This window comes from Colobus angolensis, unplaced genomic scaffold, assembly GCF_000951035.1.
Source record: "Colobus angolensis palliatus isolate OR3802 unplaced genomic scaffold, Cang.pa_1.0 Scaffold117, whole genome shotgun sequence".
In the NCBI taxonomy this organism is placed as follows: Eukaryota; Metazoa; Chordata; class Mammalia; order Primates; family Cercopithecidae; genus Colobus; species Colobus angolensis.
In genome coordinates, this window is record NW_012112808.1 from 7,079,734 (window position 1) to 7,106,413 (window position 26,680).

At 38.0% G+C, this 26,680-nt stretch overlaps 1 protein-coding gene across 2 annotated transcripts in view; it reads right to left on the bottom strand.

The window, feature by feature from the left end:
- Positions 1-26,680, bottom strand: part of RALGAPA2 (Ral GTPase activating protein, alpha subunit 2 (catalytic)) — a 321,938-nt gene that overhangs the window by 153,282 nt on the left and 141,976 nt on the right. For both annotated transcript variants that reach the window (XM_011963148.1, XM_011963143.1), the window contains exon 24: positions 4,164-4,292. In XM_011963148.1, coding sequence (XP_011818538.1) covers positions 4,164-4,292 — 129 coding nt within the window. The remainder of the gene's footprint in view (positions 1-4,163; positions 4,293-26,680) is intronic.

Here is a 26,680-nt window from a genome sequence, read left to right on the forward strand (position 1 = left end):
TTCAAATAGGAAGAGAGGAAGTCAAATTATCTGTTTGCAGATAACATGATTGTATATTTAGAAAACCCCATCTTCTCAGCCCAAAAACTCCTTAAGCTGATAAGAAACTTCAGCAAAGTCTCAGGATACAAAATCAATGTACAAAAATCACGAGCATTCCTATACACCAATAATAGACAAGCAGAGACCCAAATCATGAGTGAACTCCCATTCACAACTGCTACAAAGAGAATAAAACACCTAGGAATACAATTTACAAGGGATGTGAAGGACCTCTTCAAGGGTAACTACAAACCACTGCTCAAGGAAATAAGAGAGGACACAAACAAATGGAAAAACATTCCATGCTCAAGGACAGGAAGAATCAATATCATGAAAATGGCCATACTGCCCAAAGTAATTTATAGATTCAATACTATTCCCATCAAGGTACCATTGACTTTCCTCACAGAATTAGAAAAAACTACTTTAAATTTCATATGGAACCAAAAAAGAGCCCACATAGCCAAGACAATCCTAAGCAAAAAGAACAAAGCTGGAGGCATCACGATACCTGACTTCAAACTCTAGTACAAGGATACAATAACCAGAACAGCATGGTACTGGTACCAAAACAGATATATAGACCCATGGAACAAAACAGAGGCCTCAGAAATAACACCACACATCTAAAACCATCTGATCTTTGACAAATCCGACAAAAACAAGCAATGGGAAAGGATTCCCTATTTAATAAATGGTGTTGGGAAAACTGGCTAGCCATATGCAGAAAACTGAAACTGGACCCCTTCCTTACACCTTATACAAAAATTAACTCAAGATGTATTAAAGATTTAAACATAAGACCTAAAACCATAAAAACCCTAGAAAAAAACCTAGGCAATATCATTCAGTACATAGGCATTGTCTGTAAAGACTTCATGACCTAAACACAAAAAGCAACTGCAACAAAAGCCAAAATTGACAAATGGGACCTAATTAAATTAAAGAGCTTCTGCACAGCAAAAGAAACTATTATCAGAGTGAAGAGAAAACCTACAGAATGGGAGAAAAATTTTGCAATCTAACCATCAAAGGGCTAATATCCAGAATCTACAAGGAACTTAAAGCATTTTTTTTTTTAGATGGAGTCGCACGCTGTCACCCAGGCTGGAGTGCAGCGGCACGATCTCGGATCGCTGCAATCTCTGCCTCCCAGGTTCAAGTGATTCTCCTGCCTCAGCCTCTCGAGTAGCTGGGACTACAAGCGTGTGCCACTACACCTAGCTAATTTTTAAAAATTTTATTAGAGATGGGGTTTCACTGTGTTAACCGGGATGGTCTCGATCTCTTGACCTCATGATCTGCCCGCCTCAGCTTCCTAAAGTGTTGAGATTACAGGCATGAGCTACCAAGCCTGGCAGGAACTTAAACAAATTTCTAAGAAAAAAAAAACAACCTCGTCAGAAAGTCAGTGAAGATTATGAACAGATATTTCTCAAATGAAGACATTTATGTGGCCAACAAACATGAAAAAAAGCTCATCATCCCTGGTCATTAGAGAAATGCAAATCAAAAAAACCACAATGAGAAACCACCTCACACCAGTTAGAATCACTAAAAAGTCAGGAAACAATAGACCGGGCCCGGTGGCTCATGCTTGTTATCCCAGCACTTTGGGAGGCCCAGGCGGGTGGATCATGAGGTCAGGAGATCGAGACCATCCTGGCTAACACGGTGAAACCCTGTCTCTACTAAAAATACCAAAACTTAGCTGGGTGTGGTGGAGGGTGCCTGTTGTCCCAGCTACTGGGTGACAGAGCAAGACTCTGTCTCAAAAGAAAAAAAAAAAAGTCAGGAAACAATAGATGCTGGAGAAGATGTGGAGAAATAGGAACACTTTTACATTGTTGGTGGGAGTGTAGATTAGTTCAACCATTGTGAAACAGGGTGGCAATTCCTCAAGGACCTAGAACTAGAAATACCATTTGACCCATCAATCCCATTCATTACTGGGTATATACCCAAAGGATTATACATCATTCCACTATAAAGACACATGCACACGTTATGTTTATTGCAGCACTATTTACAATAGCAAAGACTTGGAACCAATCAAATGCCCATCAATGATAGACTGGATAAAGAAAATGTAGCACATACATACCATGGAATACTATGAACACAAAAAAGAAGTTCATGTCCTTTGCAGGGATATGGATGAAGCTGGAAACCATTATTCTCAGCAAACTAACACAGGAACAGAAAACCAAACACTGCATGTTCTCACTCATAAGTGGGAGTTAAACAATGAGAACATATGGGCACAGCGAGGGGAATACCACATACTGGGGTCTGTCGGGTGGGGGGCAAGGGGAGGGATAGCATTAGAAGAAACACCTAATGTAGGTTGATGGGTGCAGCAAACCACCATGGCATAGGTATACCTATGTAATAAATTTGCACATTTTACACATGTATCCCAGAACTTAAGTATAACAAAAAAAAATGAGTATTTCGATAAAGAAGTATGATTTCCCTTCTTGTATCTTGTAATTATTTTCAAAGTTGATGTAAATGGTTAAAATGCATTTGAAAATTCTTTGAGATTATCCTAAACTTTTTCAGAAATAATGAAATATGAAAAGTTGTCATAATTCTTTACGATAAAGCCACAGTTGAACAAATTCAACATTTTTCTTCTACTTTTTCTTTCTTTTTAAGAGATGAGGTCTTGTTATGTTGCCCAGGCTGAACTCAAACTCCTGATCTCAAGTGATTCTCCCACCTCGGCTTCCTGAGTCTCCTATAGCTGTAACTATATTTACGCCGCCATGCCTGGCCTCTTCTTCTCTTTTACCCTTTCTTCCCTTTTGCTCCTGTCTCTTTTCACTTCTCTTTGTTTTCTAATTTATCTTTATAAGAAAAAGTTAGTGTGTGAAAGCACCAACATGAAATACCAGCTACAGGAAGTATTTTTAAACAGTTTAATTTAAAACCAAGGGCTTGAAGTTTGAATTTACCCTGCAAAGAAGAAATAAGTAAAGTGAAAAAGTAATCACATATCAAACAAGATTTAGGTTGTTGGATGGCCACACTGATTTCGATACCAATGCTTAGCAAATAGTAAAACTAATTTTATTTATACCATTTGAAGAGGCAAAAATAACTCTGAATATGTAACAGCTTAAAGAGCACAAATGGAAAAGGCCCTTCCATTTTAAATGTATAACAGTATTCTCTCAAAAAGGCATTAAGATATTGCTTTGGCCATGTGCAGTGGCTCACACCTGTAATCCTAACATTTTAGAGGCTGAGGCAGGAGGATCATTTAAGGCTAGGAGTTTGAGACCAATCTGGGAAACATGGAGGGACTCTAATCTCTACAAAAAATTTAAAAATCAGCCAGGCATGGTGGTGTGTATCTGCAGTCCTAACTACTCAGGAGGCTGAGGTTGGAGGATCACTTGACCTCAGGAGTTTGAGGTTACAGTGATCTAGGCATGATAGCACCATTGCGCTTCAGCCCGGGTGGAGAATGAATGGGACCCTATCTCTTGAAAAACAACAACAAAAAAAGAAAAGAAAATAAAAAGATACTGCCTTAGTAGTAGAGGTAAATGTAGAGAGTAAAAATAAATTTTTCTGCAGCCCTTACTGATCATTTAGTCCATTTCTAATTTTTTATTACAAAAATTCTACCAAAGTATTCTGGCATGTTATTAAGAGAATACATATTCACTTCTAGTTAAGATTTTAGTGTTCTAACATTTTAAGAAAATATTTCTATGAGACTTATAATAACCAAGACTTAATTTAAAAAAATCATACTGCTAATGTACACTTTAAAACTCTATTTTAGACATTTATGTCTGTGCCACCATTTACTGGAAAATGCTAATAATATTCTAAGAGACAAGTCCTGCTTCCGACTGTGTGAATGTGCTGAAATATTAGTGAGGATATGATTCTCACACTTTGGCCTTTTGATGAAACGCCTTTCCAATACCAGTGTGTCATCTTATCCTACAATTTCACACATCAGCTGCCAGGGTATCTACCCTGAGAGCCCAGTTTCACATTGCACTAATGAGTCAACACCTGTTAAGAGTGGAGAAATCTGAACCTTGTTAGCGATTGTGAAGCCTCTTGGGAGCCGGGATGCTGAGCATTGTCATACTCACCGTCAACATGTCTGTGCTAAGGACCCTGGCAGCGGCTGCAATGAAGTCCCCCACCAGCATTGAGAAGCCAGGAAAACCCAGGGAGAAAAAGCGGGGTGGACAGTGCCTTATGATGGTGTTTAAGATATCCTAAAAGGGAAGATAAGAAAACACAATTGTAATGTTCAAACACAAAATTCCAAAGTAGTGTTTGTAGTGGTACATATGACCACTGTATAATAATCTAAGACAGCACAGATCACAGAAAATTTTCAGTGAAAGAGATGTTGGAAACTGAGTTACTCCAAGGGTTATTGTACCCATTTTAAAGGTGAGAGATTGGAGACACCAAGTTGTAAGATGAATTATGCAAAATCTAAACCATGACTCTGAGACTAGACATTTCCTCTGTCTTCCATGTAAAGGTAGGCTCCTTGGACAAGCTACAGGAGTAATGAGGTAAATATGCAATTAAAACCCTCAAATATCTATCACTAAAACAAAACATATGTCCTGTCTTTAGCTTTCAATTTGCCACAGTTAAAGCACACAGTTACATTAAAATATCTTAAAGTAGGCAAAGAGATGGACAATTTCACTCTTCAGATAGCTTTATGTGTTAAGAAATGGGAATATGCAGAGTGCTAAGGTAATGTTGTAATCAGTGAAATGCTAAGGTCAGGGGATCAGCATGGTTCTGAATATACGTGTGATCTCGGTGCAAGTACAAAGTGGCCTTTTGCATAGAGTGCAGTGTGAAGAGTATCATCTGCCCCAGACACCTTGTGTTCCTGTGTCTGTGATGGCCCCTCACCCTCCAGCTCTGGTCTGAAGCAGATATCTAATTCTTGCCTGTGGCAGATCAGGGGTCCACCACTGGACAGCATTCATGCCATCCATGGCCAGGCCACATCTCTGAAGCCATCTGTGCAAGTGTGTGTGTGTGTGTGTGTGTGTGTGTGTGTAACAGGAATTAGTAAGAAAACCACAAATCACAAACTTATGCAGCTGTTGGCCATGTACATTCATCAAAACACACACTGAAGTACAGTCGTGTCACTTTATGACGAGGATACATTCTAAGAAATTTGTTGTTAGGCAATTTCATCATCTTGTGAACATCATAGAGTGACTTACACAAACCTAGATGGTAGATGCCTATTACACATCCAGGCTACAAATGTGCACAACATGTTACTATACCGAATAGTACAGGCAGTTGTAACACAATGGAAATCATCTGCATATCAAACCACATCTAGACACAGAAAAGGTTCAGTAAAAATACAGCACTATAATCTTATAGGACCACCCTCATATATGTGGTCTGCCACTGACTGAAATGTTACATGACTATATCATAGTTATGTGACTTATAGTTTCACAACTTATTATAGTCTCAATATAAGAGTAAGAAGCAAAACACACACACACACACACACACATACACACACACACAGCCACAATCCTAGTTTCTTTTCTTAGATTTCAGTGTGGTTATCTTAAAAATCCTTAAAAATAATCCTGATTTAATTCTATCAGTATCATATTAGAGCAAAGCAGTAGTTACACGCTAAATTCTAACATGTTAAGTCTGTCATAATAAAAATAACCTCATTTAACAACTTATCTTCCTAAAAAAATTTGTATATGTTCACAAACCATTTTTCCTAAGACTTTTTTTTCTTACATGGGTCTTAGTTTCTACAAATCTTGACCTTTACATTCTTAAAATTACTGTATAATGCTTAATTCAGTAGAGTTCACATTTAGTAAATAGTTTAGCAAGTACTAATTCAAAGTTTTAGCATTTCAGCAGACTTTTTTCCTACACCAAAAATAAACAGATAGATAGATAAGTAAAAAAGGAAGGAAGGAAGGGGAAAAAAACCATGAACCACGCTTCTTCCAGGTTAATGTTTAAGCCTACTTTAATCACGTCCTTTGATACACTTTAAGGTCCGTATCAGTCAAGGCAAACATTCTAAGGGACCGAGCAGATGGATGCTGCAGTTTAGAAAGTGTGTGGTAAACTCAGGATCCAAGAGTGGAACAAAAGATCCACCTTTTTCATAATTAAGCCTCTGATTAATGCCCTAGGCTCCTCACCACACACCTGTAATTACTCACAGAGGTACTCATTGTGCTGGGCCTTGTCTCGGAATATCAGGCATCAAGCTATCCGGCAGCAGATGGAAGCACGTTTCTGTTGACATATGTTGCAATGAAAGGATTCGTGCAAACCTGGCTAGCAAGGTAGCAGAATGCCATGCATTTGAAGATTAATAATGCAAACAACCATGATGTTAACTTTGTTATGTTTGTGTTAATTCCATCTGTTGAGACGGGAAACTAAACCTTGAAGCTTGTGGGCTTTAAAAATCTTTAGTACATATTTGAATCAAATAAGCCCATTTTCACCACTGGAATTTAGAGTTTTAATTAAAAAATGCTTTTCTAGGCTAAATTTATGGGAATTATGAACTAAATCCTTTAACAAGCTAACACCACAATTTGTAAATGAATCCATTTTGCATCATAAGATTTGTACGTATAAAGGCAATAATCTGTAAAATAGGGCGTTCAAAAAATATTACTCAGCTGCTATACTGATGCTAAAGACAGTAGATAGGCAAGTAGCTGAGATAAAGTCACATGGCTCCCCTACTCCCTGGACTTCAGCCAATCACTTCAACGGAACCTGCTACTATGAGCAAGAAGGTTGGAAAAAGAGGGCAAAATAACAGATGGCTAGCCTACCCTACCCTGCCACCCACGTAAGACAGCGCCCTGAGGAGACACAGTGCCTGTGTGAAGTTGCCAAAGACAGCACTGGGGGAGGGTAAATGGGGGGGGGGGTTAAAGAGGGAACTATATGACCAGTCAGCCAAATTATGGCCATATGCCTGCTTATGTTACTTCTCCACACTGAAAAGGAACAACTCGAAGGTTGTATCTTTGTGATAACATTTTAAAATTAGGAATAACCATGTGGTACTCAAAGAAGAGCCACTGCATATTCCCAGCAGCAGGACGTCCAAAAAATGCCCCACTGATTTCCTAACTCAGTAGAATCCTTCTTTCACCTTCCCCACCATACATTAAGACACAGCTATAACAGGAGTCTTTGAAAAATATAATAGAAATCTGAAACCTTCCTCACAGCCTCCAGGGCTTTATATATACATGGGACAGGATGATGCTCTCAGACATCATTCATATGCAACCCTCATGCCTTTTGCCATCTCCCTGTCCAAAGTGAACATTACTTGCCTAACAGGGTTTTCAAAGTGGCTCATGTATTAATTTTTTTATTTCCATAGGTTTTTGGGGAACAGGTGCTATTTGGTCAGATGAGTAAGTTCTTTAGTGGTGATTTGTGAGATTTTGGTGCACCCATCACCCGAGCAGTAAACACTGTATCCAATTCGTAGTCTTTTGTCCCTCACCATCTCCCACCCTTTCCCCCAAGTCCCCAAAGTCCACTGTATTATTCTTATGCCTCTGTGTACTCAGAGCTAGCTCCCACTTATGAGAGAGAACACACAATGTTTGGTTTTCCATTCCCGAGTTACTTCGCTTAGAATAATGGCCCAATTGTTCTGAAAAACTTATGTGTATCCTTTCTCGTAAGTAAAAAGTAACTCAAGTAATACAATGACAGTAACCAATGCTGCTAAATTTTTGCTAAAAATACCATCCTCTGATGAAGACTCTGGGTCTGAGACCAGCTCTCCTTGTTAAATATGAGCACAGAATGCAATGTCAGGGTGGTGTGAGAGAACTTCTCTCAGCTCCAGCTGGCCTACCTAAGAGTATCACAAGGACCTGCAGAGAGGAGGAAAGGGGCCATCCTTTCTGCTGTGTGATTCGATGCTATTCAGCGCTGCCTCCACTGAGATGGCTAGTGAGAAACAGCCCTGCACTCCGGCGTGGTGAAAAGAACTCTAGAACTTGAGCCATGAGGCCTAGGTTCAAAACCTTGTGTGACTGTGGGCAGAACATGTCATACCCAGAGCTTCATGCTTCTCTTCCATAAAATGGAATGATACTCCCTTACGGAGTTGTATGTAATGGGATAGCAGATAAGAACATACGCCTTTGTAAAATGAAAAGAGCCATAAAGAAGTAAACAGAGCAATTAAATAATTATTTTTCAAAAAGAGAAGGACTCTGAAGAGTTTTACTTTATAAAATTTACTTTACAGGTGTAGTTTATATAATTCAGTGAACTATTACTTTGCTGATCTACAGAAAGAATAGTTTAAGACACTTCAAAGGTGGCACACAAATAAGCCTCTTAGATCACACATTATCCCAGAAATTCAAAAGCCCTAGAAATTAGTGTTTTCAAGCAACACTCTTAACAACGCATTATGGCAATTAGCCACAGTGTTCAAGGCAAATACTACAAGAAAAACAGGAAAATTATCATTTTAGATTTTCTAGGATTCATTTGTCTAAGGAGTACTAGAACTTAATACAAAGAAGTTCAAGTTAGTTTTATAGCAAGAATTAGTCTCTTTTTCACACGTTAAATAGACTAAACCACAAACTAAACAATAGGCTCAATGATATATGGAATCTAAAATAAAATGAGGTTTATTTTTGAGAGTTGAACATATGACACATAGACAAAGATCTTTCACATGCTTTTGTTCAAAGAAATTAAAATTCATTCTGCAAAATGTTGCAATATAGTGAACAGATCACCAAACTAGTATTTTTCTCTTGTTCTGGTTAAAAGTCCAAGTGCATACTATACATTGAGTGTGAAAAGATCACTAAGATGACAATTGTGAATTTGCAGCTTATCATAAGATTCTGGTTATGAGAAAGTGACTGGTGAGAACATCTGTCTCTTATCACTGATCTTGCAAAAAATCAGGTAATTCAAATAGAGGCGTGTTGTTTCCTCTCCTCCAAAGCACAGTTCTATAAACACAAACCATATTCAGCCTGGTAAATGAATCGCTTTAATTGAATGCTATGTACACAGTAACTGGAAAAACCATAAGTGATAAGAAAAACATATGGTGATGGCAACAGAAATTGGTTTATTCATTTTGCATAGTGTTGTTTCTTTAGTTCCCTTATAATTGACCTTTAGAGCGATAAATGTGTAAAATAATTTTGTTTATTATGGCTCCAAACCTTCCAACAATTACACAAAATGAAAATTTAAAAGGAAGGATTCATTCTGGAAGCATTTCCATTGTTTACATAATTGCACAGCTATAATTTAGTGCTCATGTTGTTATGGAAAATAAAAAAGGGCGATTACAGGCCATTTCAATTCAAAATATTGCACAGTGGTGTCAAAATGGGGGGAAAATGTTCACTTTAAAGCAGTTTAAAATGGATTAACCCTAAAAACAGAAACATTTCAACTTAGCATTCTATAAAACACAAATGTTCAAGAAGTAGCCCTCCTCCAAACCGTATTAGAAATGTTGCAACTGTACTTTCACACCAATTACATATATATTATTCACTTAATATTTGCTCAGGGCCCAGCAGATGATGGTTGTAACACAATAGCCAGCCATCTGTCTCCCTGTCTTTCCTTCGTGGACTTGCGCCTGCTTCTCAAGAGCAAACAGATCCGGTTATTCCACCTAAAGTCACTGCGTCCCTCCACGAGGCCAGACACAATCATCAAGAAATAAAATCTGCATATGAAAAATCACTCAATTCCTCATTTAACTTTTTACTTAAAGAAAACTAAACACTACACAGTTAGATGAATTCATCACTGCTTTTTAGAGAAGATGCCTGTCTTTTACCTAGGAAATTCTATAGGAAGCTCTTTTATTTGGTAAAGAGGGTAAGGTTGGGATCCGTTTATCCCAGTAATCTGGCTAACAAAAACGTATGATTCATTCTATACTTGGATATAATTATAAAAAATGTGAATGCAGAGGAAAACATTCATACTAAATATGATTATAATTTAAACTTTAACAATGAAGACAGCCACGATCCTGTAGTACTTCTGGACATATTTTTAAGTATTAGGTATTGCCCGCCTGCTGACGTTCAGAAATGCTGAGTGATGAGAAATTTTTAGTTACTAGAAGACCAGATTTGAAGATACCTCAAAGCTCCAAAGCCTGATTCTCTCATTTCTGCTAGTGGGTCTCTGCTCCTTCAGCTTAGGGCACAAGGACATACTTTACATACCACAAGTTGCTACCTGGCTTCTGATGATTAAAAAATAAATCAAACCAACATGACCTGTAAAAAAAAAAAAACAAAAAAACAAAAAAACAAAAAAACACGGCAGAGCACAGCACCAATACTTCATTTCCAGAAAAGTCGCTGAGAATAAAAAGATAGCAGGACAAAGCTGATTACATCAATTACTTTAATGATTGAGGCCAAATATATGGTATGTGCTTTACATTATGTGTTAAAATGGCTAACTTGGTACATCTGTCTGGGGAAAAAAGCAGAGATTTTAACAAGTGTTGTACACAATGTGACTTCCTAGAGTACAACTATGTTACAAAAGCCAGGAGAAGTATTACAGGACAGAGTAATTGGGTTGTGCACCTAGAGAATCAAAACTACCTAGTGGCTGGGCATGGTGGCTCATACCTATAATTCTAGCACTTTAGGAAGCCAAGGTGGGGTATCATTTGAGCCCAGGAGTTCAAAACCAGCCTGGGCGACATATCAAGACCCTGCCTCTACAAAAAATAAAAAAAATTACCCAGGTGTGGTGTGGTACACTCCTGTGGTCCCAGCTACTTGGGAAGATGAGCTGGGAGGATCACTTGAGCCTGGGACATCAAGGCTGCAATGAGCTGTAATTGTAAGACCGCATTCCAGCCCAGGCGACAGATAGGGAACCTGTCTTACCAAAACCAAACAAAACATAATACCTAGAACTTCTCACCAGCAGAACTGCTATGAAGAAGACATTGAATTTCCTTGACAGCAGAATGCCTTAGGGAATGGGAAACATGTAACAAATTCCTGAGGCCACAGGAGCTGTTCTGAGCATTTGCACAGCATCAGGATTTCAGGAGTGACAGAACAAGTGGACAGATGGCAGAAAAAGGCACTGTGATGCTCAAGCCCAAAAGGAGAACCTTGAATATTTTTTATAACTGCTTATCTATAAAGAAAAACTTGGCTGGCCTTTAAACAGATAAAGATGGACTGTTCTGCTTCAAAACATGTGGGATATAGATTTACTTAAGGAACACTGTACATGAATTTTATTTTATAAAGAAGTTGATAAGTCACTAATATGTCTAACCTGCCTCTTTCTTTTAGTAACAGCTTCAAGATATATATTCATATATAATGAAGTTCACTGTATAAAGTGTACAATTCAGTAGTTTTTAGTGTATTCACAGAATTGTGCAACCGCTGCCACTAACTAATTTGGGAGCATTTTCATTACCCCAAAATGAAGCCTATACCCACCAGCAGCTATTTCTCATTTCTCATATACCCAGTAACTGGCAACTACTAGTCTACTTTCTGTCTCCATGAATCTGCCTACCCCGGATATTTCAGAATATGGAATCTTACAGTATATATGGCATTTTGTGTATGGTTTCTTTTACTTAACATGTTTTCAAGGTTCATCCATGTTGTGACACATAATACTTTATTCCTTCTTAGTTAATAATACTTAATTCCTTCAAATTAATATTCCATTGTATTGATATATGACATTTTGTTCATCTTTTCATCAGCTGATGGACATTTAAGCTGTTTCTACCTTTTGCTGACTGGTTTTGATTTGAATTTCTCTGGTGAATAATAATGCTAAGCACCTTTTCATTTTCTTCTTGGCCATTTTTATATCTTCTCTGGAGAAGTTTAAGTCTATATCTTTCACCCATTTTTTATTTGGGCTGTCTTTTTGTTGCTCAGTTGTAAGACTTCTTTAATTTTTTAAATTTTCATTTATTTGTTTATTTTTGAGACTAGGTTATAAGGCTGGCTAATTTTTGTATTTTTGGTAGAGGTGGGGTTTCACCACGTTGTCCAGGCAGGTCTCAAACCCCTGGCCTCAAGCAATCCACCTGTCTCAGCCTCCGAAAGTGTTGGGATAACAGGCATGAGCCATTGCGCCTGGTTGTGTAAGACTTCTTTATATATTCTGGATACTAGGCCCTAATCAGCTATATAATTTCAAATATTTTGTGGGTTGTATTTTCACTTGCTTGACAGCATCTGTTGAAGCACAAAAGATTTTAATTTTGATGAATGATAATTTATCCATTTTTTCTTCTGTTGCTTGCATATTTGATTTCATATCTAAAAGTCTATTGGCAAATCCAAGGTCACGGAGATTTAGTCCTTTCCTTTCTAAGAGTTTTGCCATTTTAGCTCTTATACTTAGGACATAGAACCATTTTGAGTTAATCTGTGTATATGGTGTGAGGTAGGGGTCCAACTTCATCCATTTGCATGCAAGTATACAGTTGTCTCAGCATCACCTGTTGAACTGACTATTCTTTTCCAACTGAATTGTCTTTGCATCCTTGTCAAAAAATCAGCTGACTATGGGCGTATAAGTTTACTTCTAGACCCTCAGTTCTATTCCATTGATCTATATGTCTAACCTTTTACCAGGACCACACTGTTTGGATTACTCTAGCTTTTTAGGATCTTTTGAAATAGGAAACTAGTAATTCTCTAATTTTGTTCCTTTTTGAGATGGCTTTGGTTATTCAGGATTCCCTGCAAATTCCCTATGAAATTTAGGATCAGTTTTTCCATTTCTGCAAAAAACACCATTGAAATTTTGATAGGGATTGTATGGAAGCTACATATCACTTTGGAGAGTATTGTTATCTTAATAATATTAAGTCTTCTGATCCACGGATATTTTTCCATTTATTTAGGTAGTTTTTAATGTTCTATGGCAAGGTTTGCAGTTTTCAGTGTATACATCTTGCAAGTCCTGGGTTAAATTTATTCCTAAGTATTTTATTCTTTTTGGTGCTACTGTAAATATGATTGCTTTCTTAATTTCATTTTCAAATTGTCTATTTCTGCTGTATAAAAATACAGTTGATTTTTATATATTGATCTTGTATCCTGCAATCTTACATAATTTATTAGTTCTAGTAGGTTTCCTTTTTAAGTGTGTGTGTATTTCTTGAGCTTTTCCAAATACAAGATCATACAGTCTTTCAATATACATATCTTTCATTTTTCTTTCTAGTCTGAATGGCTTTTATTTCATTTTCTTTACTAACTTCCCTGTCTAGAAACTCTGGTACACTGTTGAAACGTGGTGAGAAAAGACATCCTTGTCTTGTCCCTGATCTTAGGGAGAACATCAGAGTTTAAAATGGAAATGCCTGTTATTTCTTTGGTGAGAAGAAAGCCAGAGCCTATTATGTGGCAAACAAGCCCAGAGCAACCTTTTTCCAATACATTTTTGCAGCAGCAAATGAGTGCTTTCTGCAAGGATGCTCAGAGTGCTGTGAGATCAGGGCCTCTAAAAAAGAAATGATTCTCCATCACATGAATCAGCTCGCTCCCTCAGCTCCAAGTCCTTTGCTATATGAACAAAACATAAAGCCCCTTTTCTCTGACCAACATAACACCCTGCCTGAAGCCCACAGATCAAGAGGGGCTGCTGTCTTTCACGTGTGCTTCCTATAATGGGCACTTCACAGCTCACTGAGGAGACTGACAGGGAGAGGGCAAACCTATTAGGAAATTCTGGCACATTTATAATTCCATAAGATGAGGAAAACTGTTGTAAGGTCATGGAGAGAAGTGACTTACCAGCTGCACCAACAGTGCCTTGAAGATGCTGTGGCCTGACTATGTAATGACTGTCTTAGTCATGACCCTGATAAGCTTCAAATCTACACCATTGCAGTTTGTACAACAGGCTTGCTTAATGAGGTTGATGCAGATGCTCAAGAGCAGTTATTAAATCCTCACAATGAGACTTTAGCAAATGAGGGCTTCAACAAGTTGTTGCCAGTAAGTGATAACAGTGGAAGCGACTCAGTTGCATCAGACTCATGTGTAAGGTGTTCTAAGTACTAGACGCTGGTACAGCACTCCAAAAGAAGATCAGGCCTCATGGCCAAAGCTCAGGGATAAGTCTACACAGAAAGGCATTCATACAGCACCAAGAAAGTTACTGGGGGCTGGGGATGAGGGAGGGTTGGGGTAGGAGGATACTAAAATCTTTTTCTGAGATGCCCAGCTGCTTGTCTTAGAAGAGGCTAAACTGAGGCAAGTGTCTCTGTTTGTCTCCTCCACCCTCTCCTCTACAGCTTTACAATATTCTCTAGCAGAAGCAAAAACAGGGTCACTGCCATCACAGATAAAAGGATGGGTGGCCGAGCGTGGTGGCTCATGCCTGTAATCACAGCACTTTGGGAGGTCAAGGTGGGTGGATCACCTGAAGTCAGGAGTTCAAGACCAGCCTGTCCAAAACAGTGAAACCCCATCTCTACTAAAAATGCAAAAATTAGCCAGGTGTGGTGGCAGGCACCTGTAATCCCAGCTACTCAGGAGGCTGAGGCAGGGAATTGCTCGAACCTGGGAGGCGGGGAGGTTGCAGTGAGCCAAGATTGTGCCACTGCACTCCGGCCTGGGTGACAGAGGGAGACTTCATCTCAAAAAAAAAAAAAAAAAAAAATGGGTAAGTAAAATGCACTTAACAGTGCATAATCATGTAAGTAAATACTAAGGTAAGAACTGCCAAAATGAGTCAAATGTGCACACACAAATATAGGTACTCCAGAGTCAGAAAACTATACTTTTCCCAGGTTTATTATTCACACCATCTCAAGAATGCATCTGCTAGAAATACATTCTTAGAATATTAAAAAGGAACACTTGGGTGAAACCACAGACTTAACACAGTCAGGTGTTCCTTAATGTCATGGCTGCAAGGACATAGTAAAGACTTAATCGACACTGCCAATGATGCCAAGTAAAATAATCTTCTCATTCTAATGTTGGAATCTAGATTAGGACCCAACTGCACACTATGTTACCCCCAGAATGAAGTAGAAAATATCAGTAGGGAAAACACAACACTACTGAATTCGGGTAACAAAGGTATTTAAATTATTCCTTTGGAACCACAAAAACTTAGAAAAGAGATCCAAGAGATCATCATTCAATCTTTTAATTTAACAGACACGGAGAACGGCATCAATCAAGGCCAGAACTGCAATTACCAGCAAGGTTTAAACACAAACCCAAGCACGTCTGTTCCTTACAGGAAGGGAAAATGTTAAGTCAGGGTCAATGAAGCACCATTTAATATTCCTGAATAATGGGCCTCATATATAGTGCACAGCACTATTTTTTCTTTTTTTATTTTTTTGAGACGAAGTTTCGCTCTTCGCCTGTTGCCCAGGCTGGAGTGCAGTGGCACAATCTCGGCTCACTGCAACCTCCGCCTCCCAGGTTCAAGCAATTCTCTGGCCTCAGCCTCACAAGCAGCTGGGATTACAGGCATCCGCCACTACACCCAACTAATTTTCTGTATTTTTCGTACAGATGGGGCTTCACCATGTTGGCCAGGCTGGTCTTGAACTCCTGACCTCAGGTGATCCACCCGCTTGGGCCTCCCAAAGTGCTGGGATTACAGGGATGAGCCACCGCGCCCAGACTGCACAGCACTGTTTTGAGGACTTACTTAGTTTTGAAACATGAATTCTTCTTTCATCTCACTCACTTCACCTAATAATCATTTAAAAATGCAAATAACACCTTTTAAAACTATACTTTCAAGTGAAGTCAACAAATGATTGCTTCAGCTTAAAAATACGCTTCCAAAAATAAACACACAACTCCTACTCTCATAGAAGTATTATCAGATGAAGGAACTGGCTCATAAAATGCTATCTTCAAAATAAAGAGGTCTTCCACCAAAGCCATCTTCTTAGGAAATTACTGGGCATGGGGGATAAGGGGGTGTGGAATTATGTGAGGAGGCTGGAGGCGCTGAGGGGAAATGCATTAGAAAGATCTTTTGGGGGAAAAAAAAAAAAAGAAATTTACCAAGATTCCAGCAACAAATTAAGATTCCCATTCTTCCCTGAAAATGAACACTAGAGAACATGTACCAGTTCTTTGTGGCTTCTATGCTCATTTATCTGTGATCTCAACTCTGCTTAAAAAAAAAAAAAAAAAAAAAAAAAAAGCTCAGGGCTTCTAATGCCATCACAGACTAGCGTGTCCCATGCATTTAAACATGTTTCCTTCTCATAAGGTGAAATCGGGAAGCCTGGCTCTCAGGTTTGGGTGAAAACGAGTCTGCTTCATGGTACTGACTTTTGCCAGGATGTTTCCCAGCCTATGCCCAAGAACAGATTAACAACAGAAAAATCATTTCTGTTTGTTACTTCCCACATCTTCTGGTTTGTTCCCATATCAGTAAAGAGATTAATGTTAGAATACGATTATTATCCATTCTTTTCATTCTAAGAAAACACAAAATGCATGCTCTCTAGTTTATTTTCTTACAAGTAAAATTACTCCACCTGCACAAAGCAGTAAAACTGAAGCTCTCAACATTTTTGTGTTCTGCAAAAAAACAGAGGGCAACCCTGTGGTCATTCAATTCTGGGAGTCTCCATTAATGTGGGTGGAGGCCTGGATGAATTAGAATGACAATCTCCTACCCCTCCCATTTAGACAATTTGTGTTTAGACAAAGAGCTCTCAAGAATGGCTTAAATTTGAGAGAACAATCCCAAAGGAAGCCAGCTCTACCAATCTGTTTATGGAGAAACCTCAGGCCAGATCCATTAGCAAAGCGGCAATACCCACAAACCCGACACTACACCTGTCCCATCCATCCTATGATGAAAAGCCCACCATATACAAATTTCACCATGGCAGAAAGCAAAGAGGTCAATCGACCTCTAAATAGTGGACAAGTGGCTTGCTGCTTCAAATTCTAGGAATACTTATTTTACATTTTGATTTTTAACGTACATATAACAAAATTCATTTTAGGGGCTTAAACACAACTTTTTTTTTAAACGAAGGTGTTTTAAGTGTAGATTTTTTAGCTAATGTGGAAATAGAAGGAGGAGGGCTTTAAAGATAAAATTCCAGTAAAAGATACAACTAATTTGCTATCTGAACTTGGGCAGATACTTTACCTTCTGAACAACAATTTCGTCATCTGTAAAATGGGAATGAAAATGCATCATGCCCTGTTATACTCTTCAAAAGGGCAAAGGAGATCGTATCTGAAAGCATTTTGTAAATTCCAAAGTTCATAATTATTATTTTTATTAAATAACAGCAACTTTTATTCATGATCTTATTAAAATATTAATTTTCCAGGATCATTTGAAATTCTCAAGTGCTAACTGAGTTGAAGGTACCATGTTAGTTGCTGTGAGGCTCTGCGGCAGCCCCTGCCTTCCAGCAATGACCTGTTTAGTGAGGGGAGAGCTACTCATAGCAAAGAGTGAGGCCACCGACAGCACAGGGCTCCTGCGTGATGGGAACAGCGGGTATGCCATGGGAACCAAGGAAGGGAAGAAAATAGGTGGCACAAGGCATTGGGTCTTGATGAAGGGACCATGCTGCATGTGTTCAACTAGACTCCAGCACACAGGAAAATGGTAGGCATTTTGTTTTAATGTCTTATTATTAAAAGGTTCTCTTTTGCTAACATTTCTTTAGCCCACAAATACCTACTAAAGGATATTTTTTCCATGGGAGAACAAAAGAAAAACTGTTGTTTATTGCTTCTTTAGAAAACAATGTTCTCTCTAAAATGTGTTTCAGTAAATAGCATTAATAGCTGAACAATCTGCAATTACCACAATACCACTTATTGTTATGTATTAAAAAAGAAATCAACAGACAAAAAGAGATTATTCCCCACAAGGAGAGCGCTTTTGTCACAGAAACAAAAACTGCAATGTAAAATGCTTTTCTTGACATTACTTCCATCTATCCAAGTCTTCCCTTTATGAATTATAAACCACAGTCAGGATTTAAATCTCTTATATTCAAAAATCATTCCTTTCTAAATGGGAGTTACTGTATCCTCCTTCCCCAAGTATAACTTCAGCACTTGAAATGTCTCTAGAAGCTATCCCTGTGTCTCTCAGTGCCTCTGCGCCTGGAGAAAAATGTAACATTTCTTGAAGTCTTTATCAAATTCTAAATGAGAAAAGATGCTCTTACAGGTCAACAGCTATATTCCAAAGAGCAGGAAAATCCCCTCTACAGTGAAATGTACCAGTGCCTACTGAAGGCCTAGCTATCTTCACCTTCCCAAAGTCCCAGAGTCATCAGAAACTCATTTCATGGAATAAGCAGCACAAGCCAAACAGGCTATGTATGTGGTCACTGATTCATGGATGCAGTGACTTGAGTGCAAGGCTAGGTAGGGCTCAAGCTCTAAAGTGAATGTTCCCTCTTTCTGAGGCTGTCCTAGAGGGTCAGACAGCCTTGGACTGAATACTTTAGAGCTTGAAAGGCTTACAAACGCAGAATCTATCGCCTGCCATATTTGAACAGAAAACTGGATTTAGTGTCTCCTGATGATGAGCTGGAATCTACCTATTAGTCCCGGCTCTGGAGGTACAACAGTCTCTCTCCCCACAGCACTGCTTCAGACATTTGAAGAAAGCAATTATCTGTTTCCATGCACCAACCCTTTTCCACACAAGCTGTTCTCTCAGCCATCCCACTTCCTCTTAGCTACTCAGGCAGTGTTCATGCAAGAAGTGGAACCTGAGCCCCTTTCCTGCCTCCTTTCATACATACAGTGCCTTGCGCTTTGCAGATGCAGGCCATACAACTTTCTACTTTGGGCTTCCAGGCAAAATTCACCTCAGATAATTTTCATGTTAACTTCAGAATTAATCAGAACGTTTCCTGTTTTATTTCTTAAATTGACCTTTTTTAGACAGAGAAATTAGTAAGCTGAACCCTTGTTGAAAATTCATTTAACTCAACCTGAAACACTGACTCTCTTAATCTTCCTGGTTAAATTTTCGCATGCATTTATTTCCTTGGTTAAGCTAAGAAAGTGAGACTTTCCTACTGTCTTCGATTACTGAGTTGTATCATTTAATTTATATTACCTAGCTCTTAGGACAATGTCATCTGCAGAAGTATTCCTCTAGGGCAAGGTTTCTCAACCTCAGTACTACTGACATTATTGGTCATAAATTCCTTGTGTTTCTGTGCACTATAGAATATTTAACAACATCCCTGGCTTTCACCCACTAGATAACAGTACATTTCCCTCCTCTAGTTATGACAACCAAAAGAATGTCCAGACATTGCCAAACGTTCCCTGGAGGGGGCAAAATTCCCCTGCCCCCCAAGAATCACTGTTCTAGGGTAATAAAAGTTGACTAGCTCACCACAGTAGAAAGCTAACACCTGCCTTGAAACTGATAGTTGGAGCCAAAATTTCAACCAAAGTGGCTCAGCTCGGCAGATTTGGTTACCCATTCTTCCCCATGATGCTATGTGGATTTGGAATAGCCAGTCTCAGAAGAAGGTCTTTTTTTTTCCTTCTTCAATTTTCTATCTATCAATATATTTACTGAGCATCTACCCTCTCTGGGAAAAGACAGAATGCACTCCAGTGACTCTATTAAAAAAGATTCCGGTGACCTGGGCTCTGTGACAGGCCACAGTAGAGTCTCCTTCCAGAGAGAAACCTCAGAGCAAAAGAACACATTCTCAACTGAAAAATGTATGCCAACTGATAGACGATATCACACGGTAACAGTTTAGTAAGAACAAAATCTTTCCTTTTCCCACATATACTGAGAGTTGCTATACTATTTTTATGCTTTATTTCATGTAGCATGTCTTATTAAATACTGGAAGACTTTGGGCTAAATATACATAATTCATATTCATCTCTGATAACGTTTACTTGAAAGAAAGTCTTTACACCTTTAAATCCAACAAAGGAAATCAAACAAAACTGTAGTTTCTGGCCTGTCAGGTAGATTTTTTTCTCTCTGGATCAGCCTCCATGCTATCATCTTACACTTTTTAAAGCTGTGAAACAAGTTCGCTGCACATGTGTTAAACCTCATAACCGAAACCTCTGCCATCTGTTACCTCCTACATATTTTTACTTTCCTCATTGAGGTGTAAGTGGGCTCTGTCTATAGATTAATGAAAATAATTATTGATTCTACAGCTGTAAAAGAAAAGAAAAAATATCTCACATTTATTTTTGGTGCAGTCATCTACCTGAAGTCTTTATGGTGATTGATAGCTGAATAAAGTTATAATAAAATTTTCATTGATAAATTTTGATGAATCTGTGGCTTGTCCATTCCCACGAAACCTTATGGAAAACACTCGGAAGGCCCTGGATGCTACCTGATGGTGTAACATTAATTATATGACAGCTTCTATATTTTATCACTCTGAATTTGTACAATAAGCACAAATAGGAATTTATTATTAACTTAACAATATATGTCAGGAGAGGGTTGTCATATCTCACCTGTCCTTATAAATATTATTCTTCAATCAAACCTAAGTCAAACTTGGAAGTTTTGTTTATTGCTACAGTAAACTCACCTTATATTCAGTAACATTTCATTAACTTGAATAAAGTAAAGTCAGATCAGAAGTTGTATTTTTAGAAAAACAAAACGATTTGTTTTTAAGTGCCACATTACCTTCAAAAACAATCAGTAACAAATGTATGTCTTGGCTAACAAAAACATCAATTACAGAGCCCTTTAGACATCCCATTTTAATAATTATAAATACATTTACAATTTGCATACCAACTGCTTGAATTCCAACAGAATTAGAAAATATGTTCTCTTAAGTAGAGGGAAAATGTCCCTGGAAATCTTTCCTGCACATTTCTAATTCCTAACAGGCGAGACTTCTTTGGGGACACCCCTTGGTGTATCCTTGGATGCACCCATTTGGCCTATCCTGTGCTACAATGTGCAAGGTGAGGAAGGGTCATCAAGACATGAGTTGAAACTTACAGTCACTTTATCCTATCATGCCCACCTGTCTTCCTTTTCTCAATTCATCTTCTTGCCTTTCTGAATCAACATTTGCCTTGACAGATAATGGGAATTGTGCCAGGATACTACTTTCTCAGGATGTTTACCAATCAGTACTACATCCTACCTCTCCAACATATTTCACTCACATACACACACACACATACACATACACGCACAAAACACATATATGCATATATATACAAAATATATACGCATATAAGGAATTTACACACAGACACACATATACAAACCCCATCTGTGTCTCAGTCCTTGTTAGCCCTCATTACCTTGCTCCTGGGCTATTATAATAATTTCCTTTCTGTGCTTGTTGTCATCATTCTTTCAAGTTTACAATTCTCCTCCACTTTATCACTGTGGTTTAAGCTTCTTAAAATGCTCTTCTGGTCATGTGCAGTATCATGCTCAAAAGCCTTCAACAGCTCCCCACTTTCCATGGGATGAAAACTACTTTGAATCAAGGCTCGCTACAGTGCTGCCTGGATTCATGACCACATATTATTCCTATGTATATATCTGGCATTAAATCAAAGCCACTCTCGTCATTCGTTGTTCCTGAACACAGCCTGAAAAGTTCTGTATCTTTGATGTGAAACTCCATCATGCTTCTTGTCCTCCTATCTCAATCCTATCCATCCTTGAAAGTCCTGCTAATTCCCCTCTCCTCTGTGAGCTGCTTTCAAATCAACTTAGCTAAAAGGATATTCAACAGTCCAATTTTCATAACATGTATATCACCACTTATTTGGTTTTTTGCACAAGCTGATGGATATTACAGATACCTGTTTATGCATCTCACACTCTCATAACCTGACTAGGTTTTTACGATGGCAGGAAAAAATATTCAACACAAAAAGATCATTGAACTTTGTGCCACATCTAGGAAGGAGTGATGTGACCCTAATAATAAAATGCCTAAAAATAAATCAGAGGATCTAAGAATGCTTAATGATTAGGAAAGGGTCTGAGAGGCTCTATAACCCAATTCATTCACTTGACTACTTGTGGATAGGTGAGGGCCCCATGTCCAGTGAGTGACAAAGCTAAGTCTAGCTCTAAGGTATTGTAGTTCCCAGTATCAGGCCTGCTATCCATGAGAGTCATATGTTATTGTTGAAAGTCGATATATTCTGAAGACATTCTATCTCCTGAATTCTTGGAAGTACATTTTCCAATTCTTAAAAACCTTAGGAATAAGACCCCATATTAGTCCTATTTTCACTCATTTTATAAGCCTATAGTTTTTTTTTTTTTTAAACTGTTTTTAAATGAAGCTTTAACAAAGTCAGCCTTCAAAAGGTCTAAAGTTCCTCTACTGATACACATCAAGGTTATTATTTCATCCTCGGAACATCAGTTAGATCTTTAAATTCACAAATAAGTACTTTATCTGCTAGTGTTGAGTTAAAATCCTATAAATTAAAACCTTGGTAAAATCACTTGCTTTACAGAATGAGCACTTGAGAGACATGTATTAAAATTATTTCCAGGGATTTGAGATAAACAAGTCCCCCAAATTGCCATCTTAATTCTTTACCTTTTCTGGAAGTGAATACTCACTTACGTTTCACCTTAAATATACTTTGAAATTTATGTTTATCTAACATATATATGGTTCTATAGTTATAAGACTAAATTTTCAGCAAAGAACAATTCTTTGTCTGAGAAAAGGTGATGCAATTATTACATACGACTGCATGATACAGGCTGTTTGAGGTTATTAAAAGAGTCAGGTATGGCCAATTTACAAGTATCACCCCTGCACCTTGCTTTCAAAGCTCACTGCTGAGTTTTAATGCTCACTGAGGGGTCCCATGGGATCTTTTTACAAACAACTGTTTATTATTATATTATTCCATCATACCTCATGAGAGGGGGTTGTAACATCCGTTAAGAAAATCATGAACTACTTTGACTTCTGTGATACAATACTGCTCTATATAAGATGTTTAAAATTATGGTTTTCTTAACACTGATGTGACAAAAGGTTCATAAAAATGTAGAGTTAAATGAAAGCAAAATGTTCCTACAAGCTAACTATTATTGCCTACAAAATGTGGCTAAAATTTTTAAAATACAAAAATTAAATTAATGCTCAAGTGCATTCAGCAACTGAAATATGAACCAGTGCTGATCATGTATTGCCAGTGCCTAGCACAGCACTTTTCAGAGCAGTTACTGGCTGAGCCAGGGTCTTACTTGCAGACAAGAGAATCCACTGTTTTGAGATTAAGAAGAAAGAGATTTCTATGAGGGTGTCAGATGGCTTACAGAATGTCTAGAAGTGCCAGGGAACCAATCACAAGTCTCCACAGTCAGGAAAAAGTTGTTAAGCAGAAACACCCAGCCACATCACAAGGCTATTCCAGCAGAGTCCACTGTCTGCTAATCTCACCAATGATGCTGGTACCAGAGCAGAACCTCCATGACAGGAGGATCCAGCTCCCCCTGTGCTGCTGCCCACCACTCCCCACATCCACTTTCAAGTGCCATGTTGGCTGGTATCTCTGCTGGACAGAACCTGGGTCAATGCCAACCCAGCTGCAAGGAGTCTGGGACATGCAGTATTCAGCTTTCTAGCTTTCCTTGTACAGAAGGCTCACTGGGTGGGTGAAAAGTGAAGGGAAAGTGAGCTGATGGCCATGGAGACAAAAGAAGCATTTCTGGATCATAAGCATACATGGGTAAAACAAATGTATCAATCAGTATGTCTGTCTACAGCACAGGGAGTGGTTATTTCTCCACACACTGTAAAATTCCACAATGCCTAGTTATGTTTTCCAGTCAAATCATTATGTTCAAAGTAAGAAAATGTACAGGGAAATAAAAAAAAAAACAACACTTTAAGATATCAGAAACAAATGATGGAGTTGCTGTTCTTTTCCCTCACCCTTAATATTATTACAAGAGCTCATGCTTACTGAGGGATCATATCCATGACCTAGACTCAATGCATTACATGTTTTACCTCTTTCAAGTCTTCAAATCACCCTCTAAGGTAGGCACCATTATTATCCTCATTCTATAGATAAGGGAGCCAAGGCAGAGCAAACCCAAATGATCTGGCTAATAAGTAACAAAGCCAAGACTGGAAATCAGACAAGCTGACTTGAGGTCCACACTGTTAATGAAGACATTTTATCACACTATCACACTAAATCTTAACTTTATGCTGTTACAATCCAAATATGTTACCTCAGGGCAGAACAACAAACACTTCTGCATTGGAGAGAGGCCTCATGCTTTTTTGGTGCATTATAAAATACAATATTATAGACGAAAATGACAAAGACTCACATTTCCCAAAATGTCTATATGCAAATTTGCAACAATAATTTTACATTAATGTAGGCTTTACATTTAAAAGAGAATTTAACTTTGATGTATAACAGATAAATTACATTAAGACATGAAATCTGTAAGTCATTGTTAAAAAATAGTTCACAAATAAGCAAAGGAAACTTTCCAGTCTCTGATAAATGGTCTTACAAACATGAAAATAAAATTCCTTTCCTCAACTGTCCTTTTCCGTTTCACACATATTGATCTTTCCATCTGTTTTAAATAATCATGAAATTAACAGAAACTGTTTTTAATAAATCCAAATCATAGGTCCTTTCATGTCAAACTATTTTGGGGAATTCTGACGTGAAAAAGCTGCTTAAGTGTTAGGAAAAACAAAGAACAACAAGAAACAGCTTTAGAAGAGAAACTGAAGGACGATGAAGAACTGAGAAGGCAACTGTGGAAAGGCCTTTCCAGGTTGGGGTGGGGTACTTTAATAAGGAGGATTCTGAAGTGGAGTGGGACCAAGGGCAGAGCCTAGGCAAAATAAAACAGAAGGGAGAAACAACATCAAGGACTGTTGCACCAACACGCAAGCTGTGAATCAATAAAAAAAAAAAATTCCTGGTGGAATAAGCCAAGCCTGTATGTGAATTCTAACAGCCTTTTTAGCCTGTGGCACTGGGCAAAAGTTTTAGATACTTTTTTGAAGCTTCATTATTTATAAAATGGGCCTCAGGGGCCTGGGCACTATGGCTCACACCTGTAATCCCAGCATTTTGGGAGGCCAAGATGAGAGGACTGCTTGAGCCCAGTGAGCTATGATTGTGCCACTGCGCTCCAGCCTGGGCAATGGAGTGATACCCCACCTCTAAAAAAAAATAATAAAATAAAATAGGCCATGGTATTTATTGAACTGAATTGCAGAGATTCAATGGTACAACATCATGCAGTCCCCAGCACAGAGTCCAGCATTGTGAATGCTGAAGAAATAAATACCCCTAAGCACCACCACCAGCCCACCAGACACAAAGCAGCTGAGCAGAGGGAAGCGCACCGGGAGACTCCTTCACAGGCAGGCTGGGTAGCCTTGAAAGTCACGCCAAATTTTCTTGATAATTTATAGTTATTCTGGAACTGTTTATAATCTTAATTATTTTGTAAACTGGCAACATCAATTTTTAAAAAATTCATTGTCAAGGAAAAAATAAAGCCATTTCAAACCATGTTTTCGATCACAGCAATCAACCACGAACCCATGTTACATATGGACCGTGGGAAATACTACTTGATAAATTCATTGTGTTAGTATTACATAAGTTATTAGGATAATTAAAACTGGTTAAAAATACTAAAAACAGTTGTTTTGGAATGCACTACATTTTTTCTGGCTGTTTGATATATGTATTATTATTTTTTAAGATACAAATGGCCATGTCTGTTTACATAATAAATTTTCTATCATATTAGATGAAACTATAACTTTCCAGGATTGCCAGAGAACACAACTGGTGAGATATCTACTGTACAAATTGTTTTTTAAACTAAAAAATGTCTTCAACTACTATGAACATCATTATGTTTGAAAATATTTTTAGCATCTTATAACTTATTTAATTCAACACTTTATTGGTCACTACTGACATAATTTTGATACCTCCAAATTTAAGAAAGAACTTCATAAAACAACCATGCCATACACAGCATAATGTTCAAAGGCCCATGAACCACAAAGCTGTGTCGTGCAGACAAGTGTGCCACCCAGAGGCAAAAGGAAGAAACCCACCTTGGATTTTATTTGTGAGACAAAACTGATAATGTTCAATTTTAAACAATTATTTATGATTATTTATTTAAAAACACAGGACATCTTTCATAAGGTTCTCTCTGCATAAATAAATCCTTTTAGTGCTAGGATATATAAAAGTGTGGCCCTTTGAGAATTCTCACAAAATAGAAGCCCTGAGATGGTACACAGTCACAGGTACACAGTTAATTAAAAAATTGAATTTAACTGTATTTTCTACAGCAAATGCTTTCTTTTTATAATTAATATAACATGTGTTTCTAGAATTACATAAGTTCTGGAACAACCACTATGATCTATTTAGACATGTGGATCAAAAGTTAAACTAAGTACCAGAGACATTTCTTAACTTAAATGAAGAAAGTTTCTTTCATTAGGTCTTCTGCGTAATTTTCTTTTGGCAAAGGAATAAAGTTTATTAGAGCAATTCTGTTTTGCAGA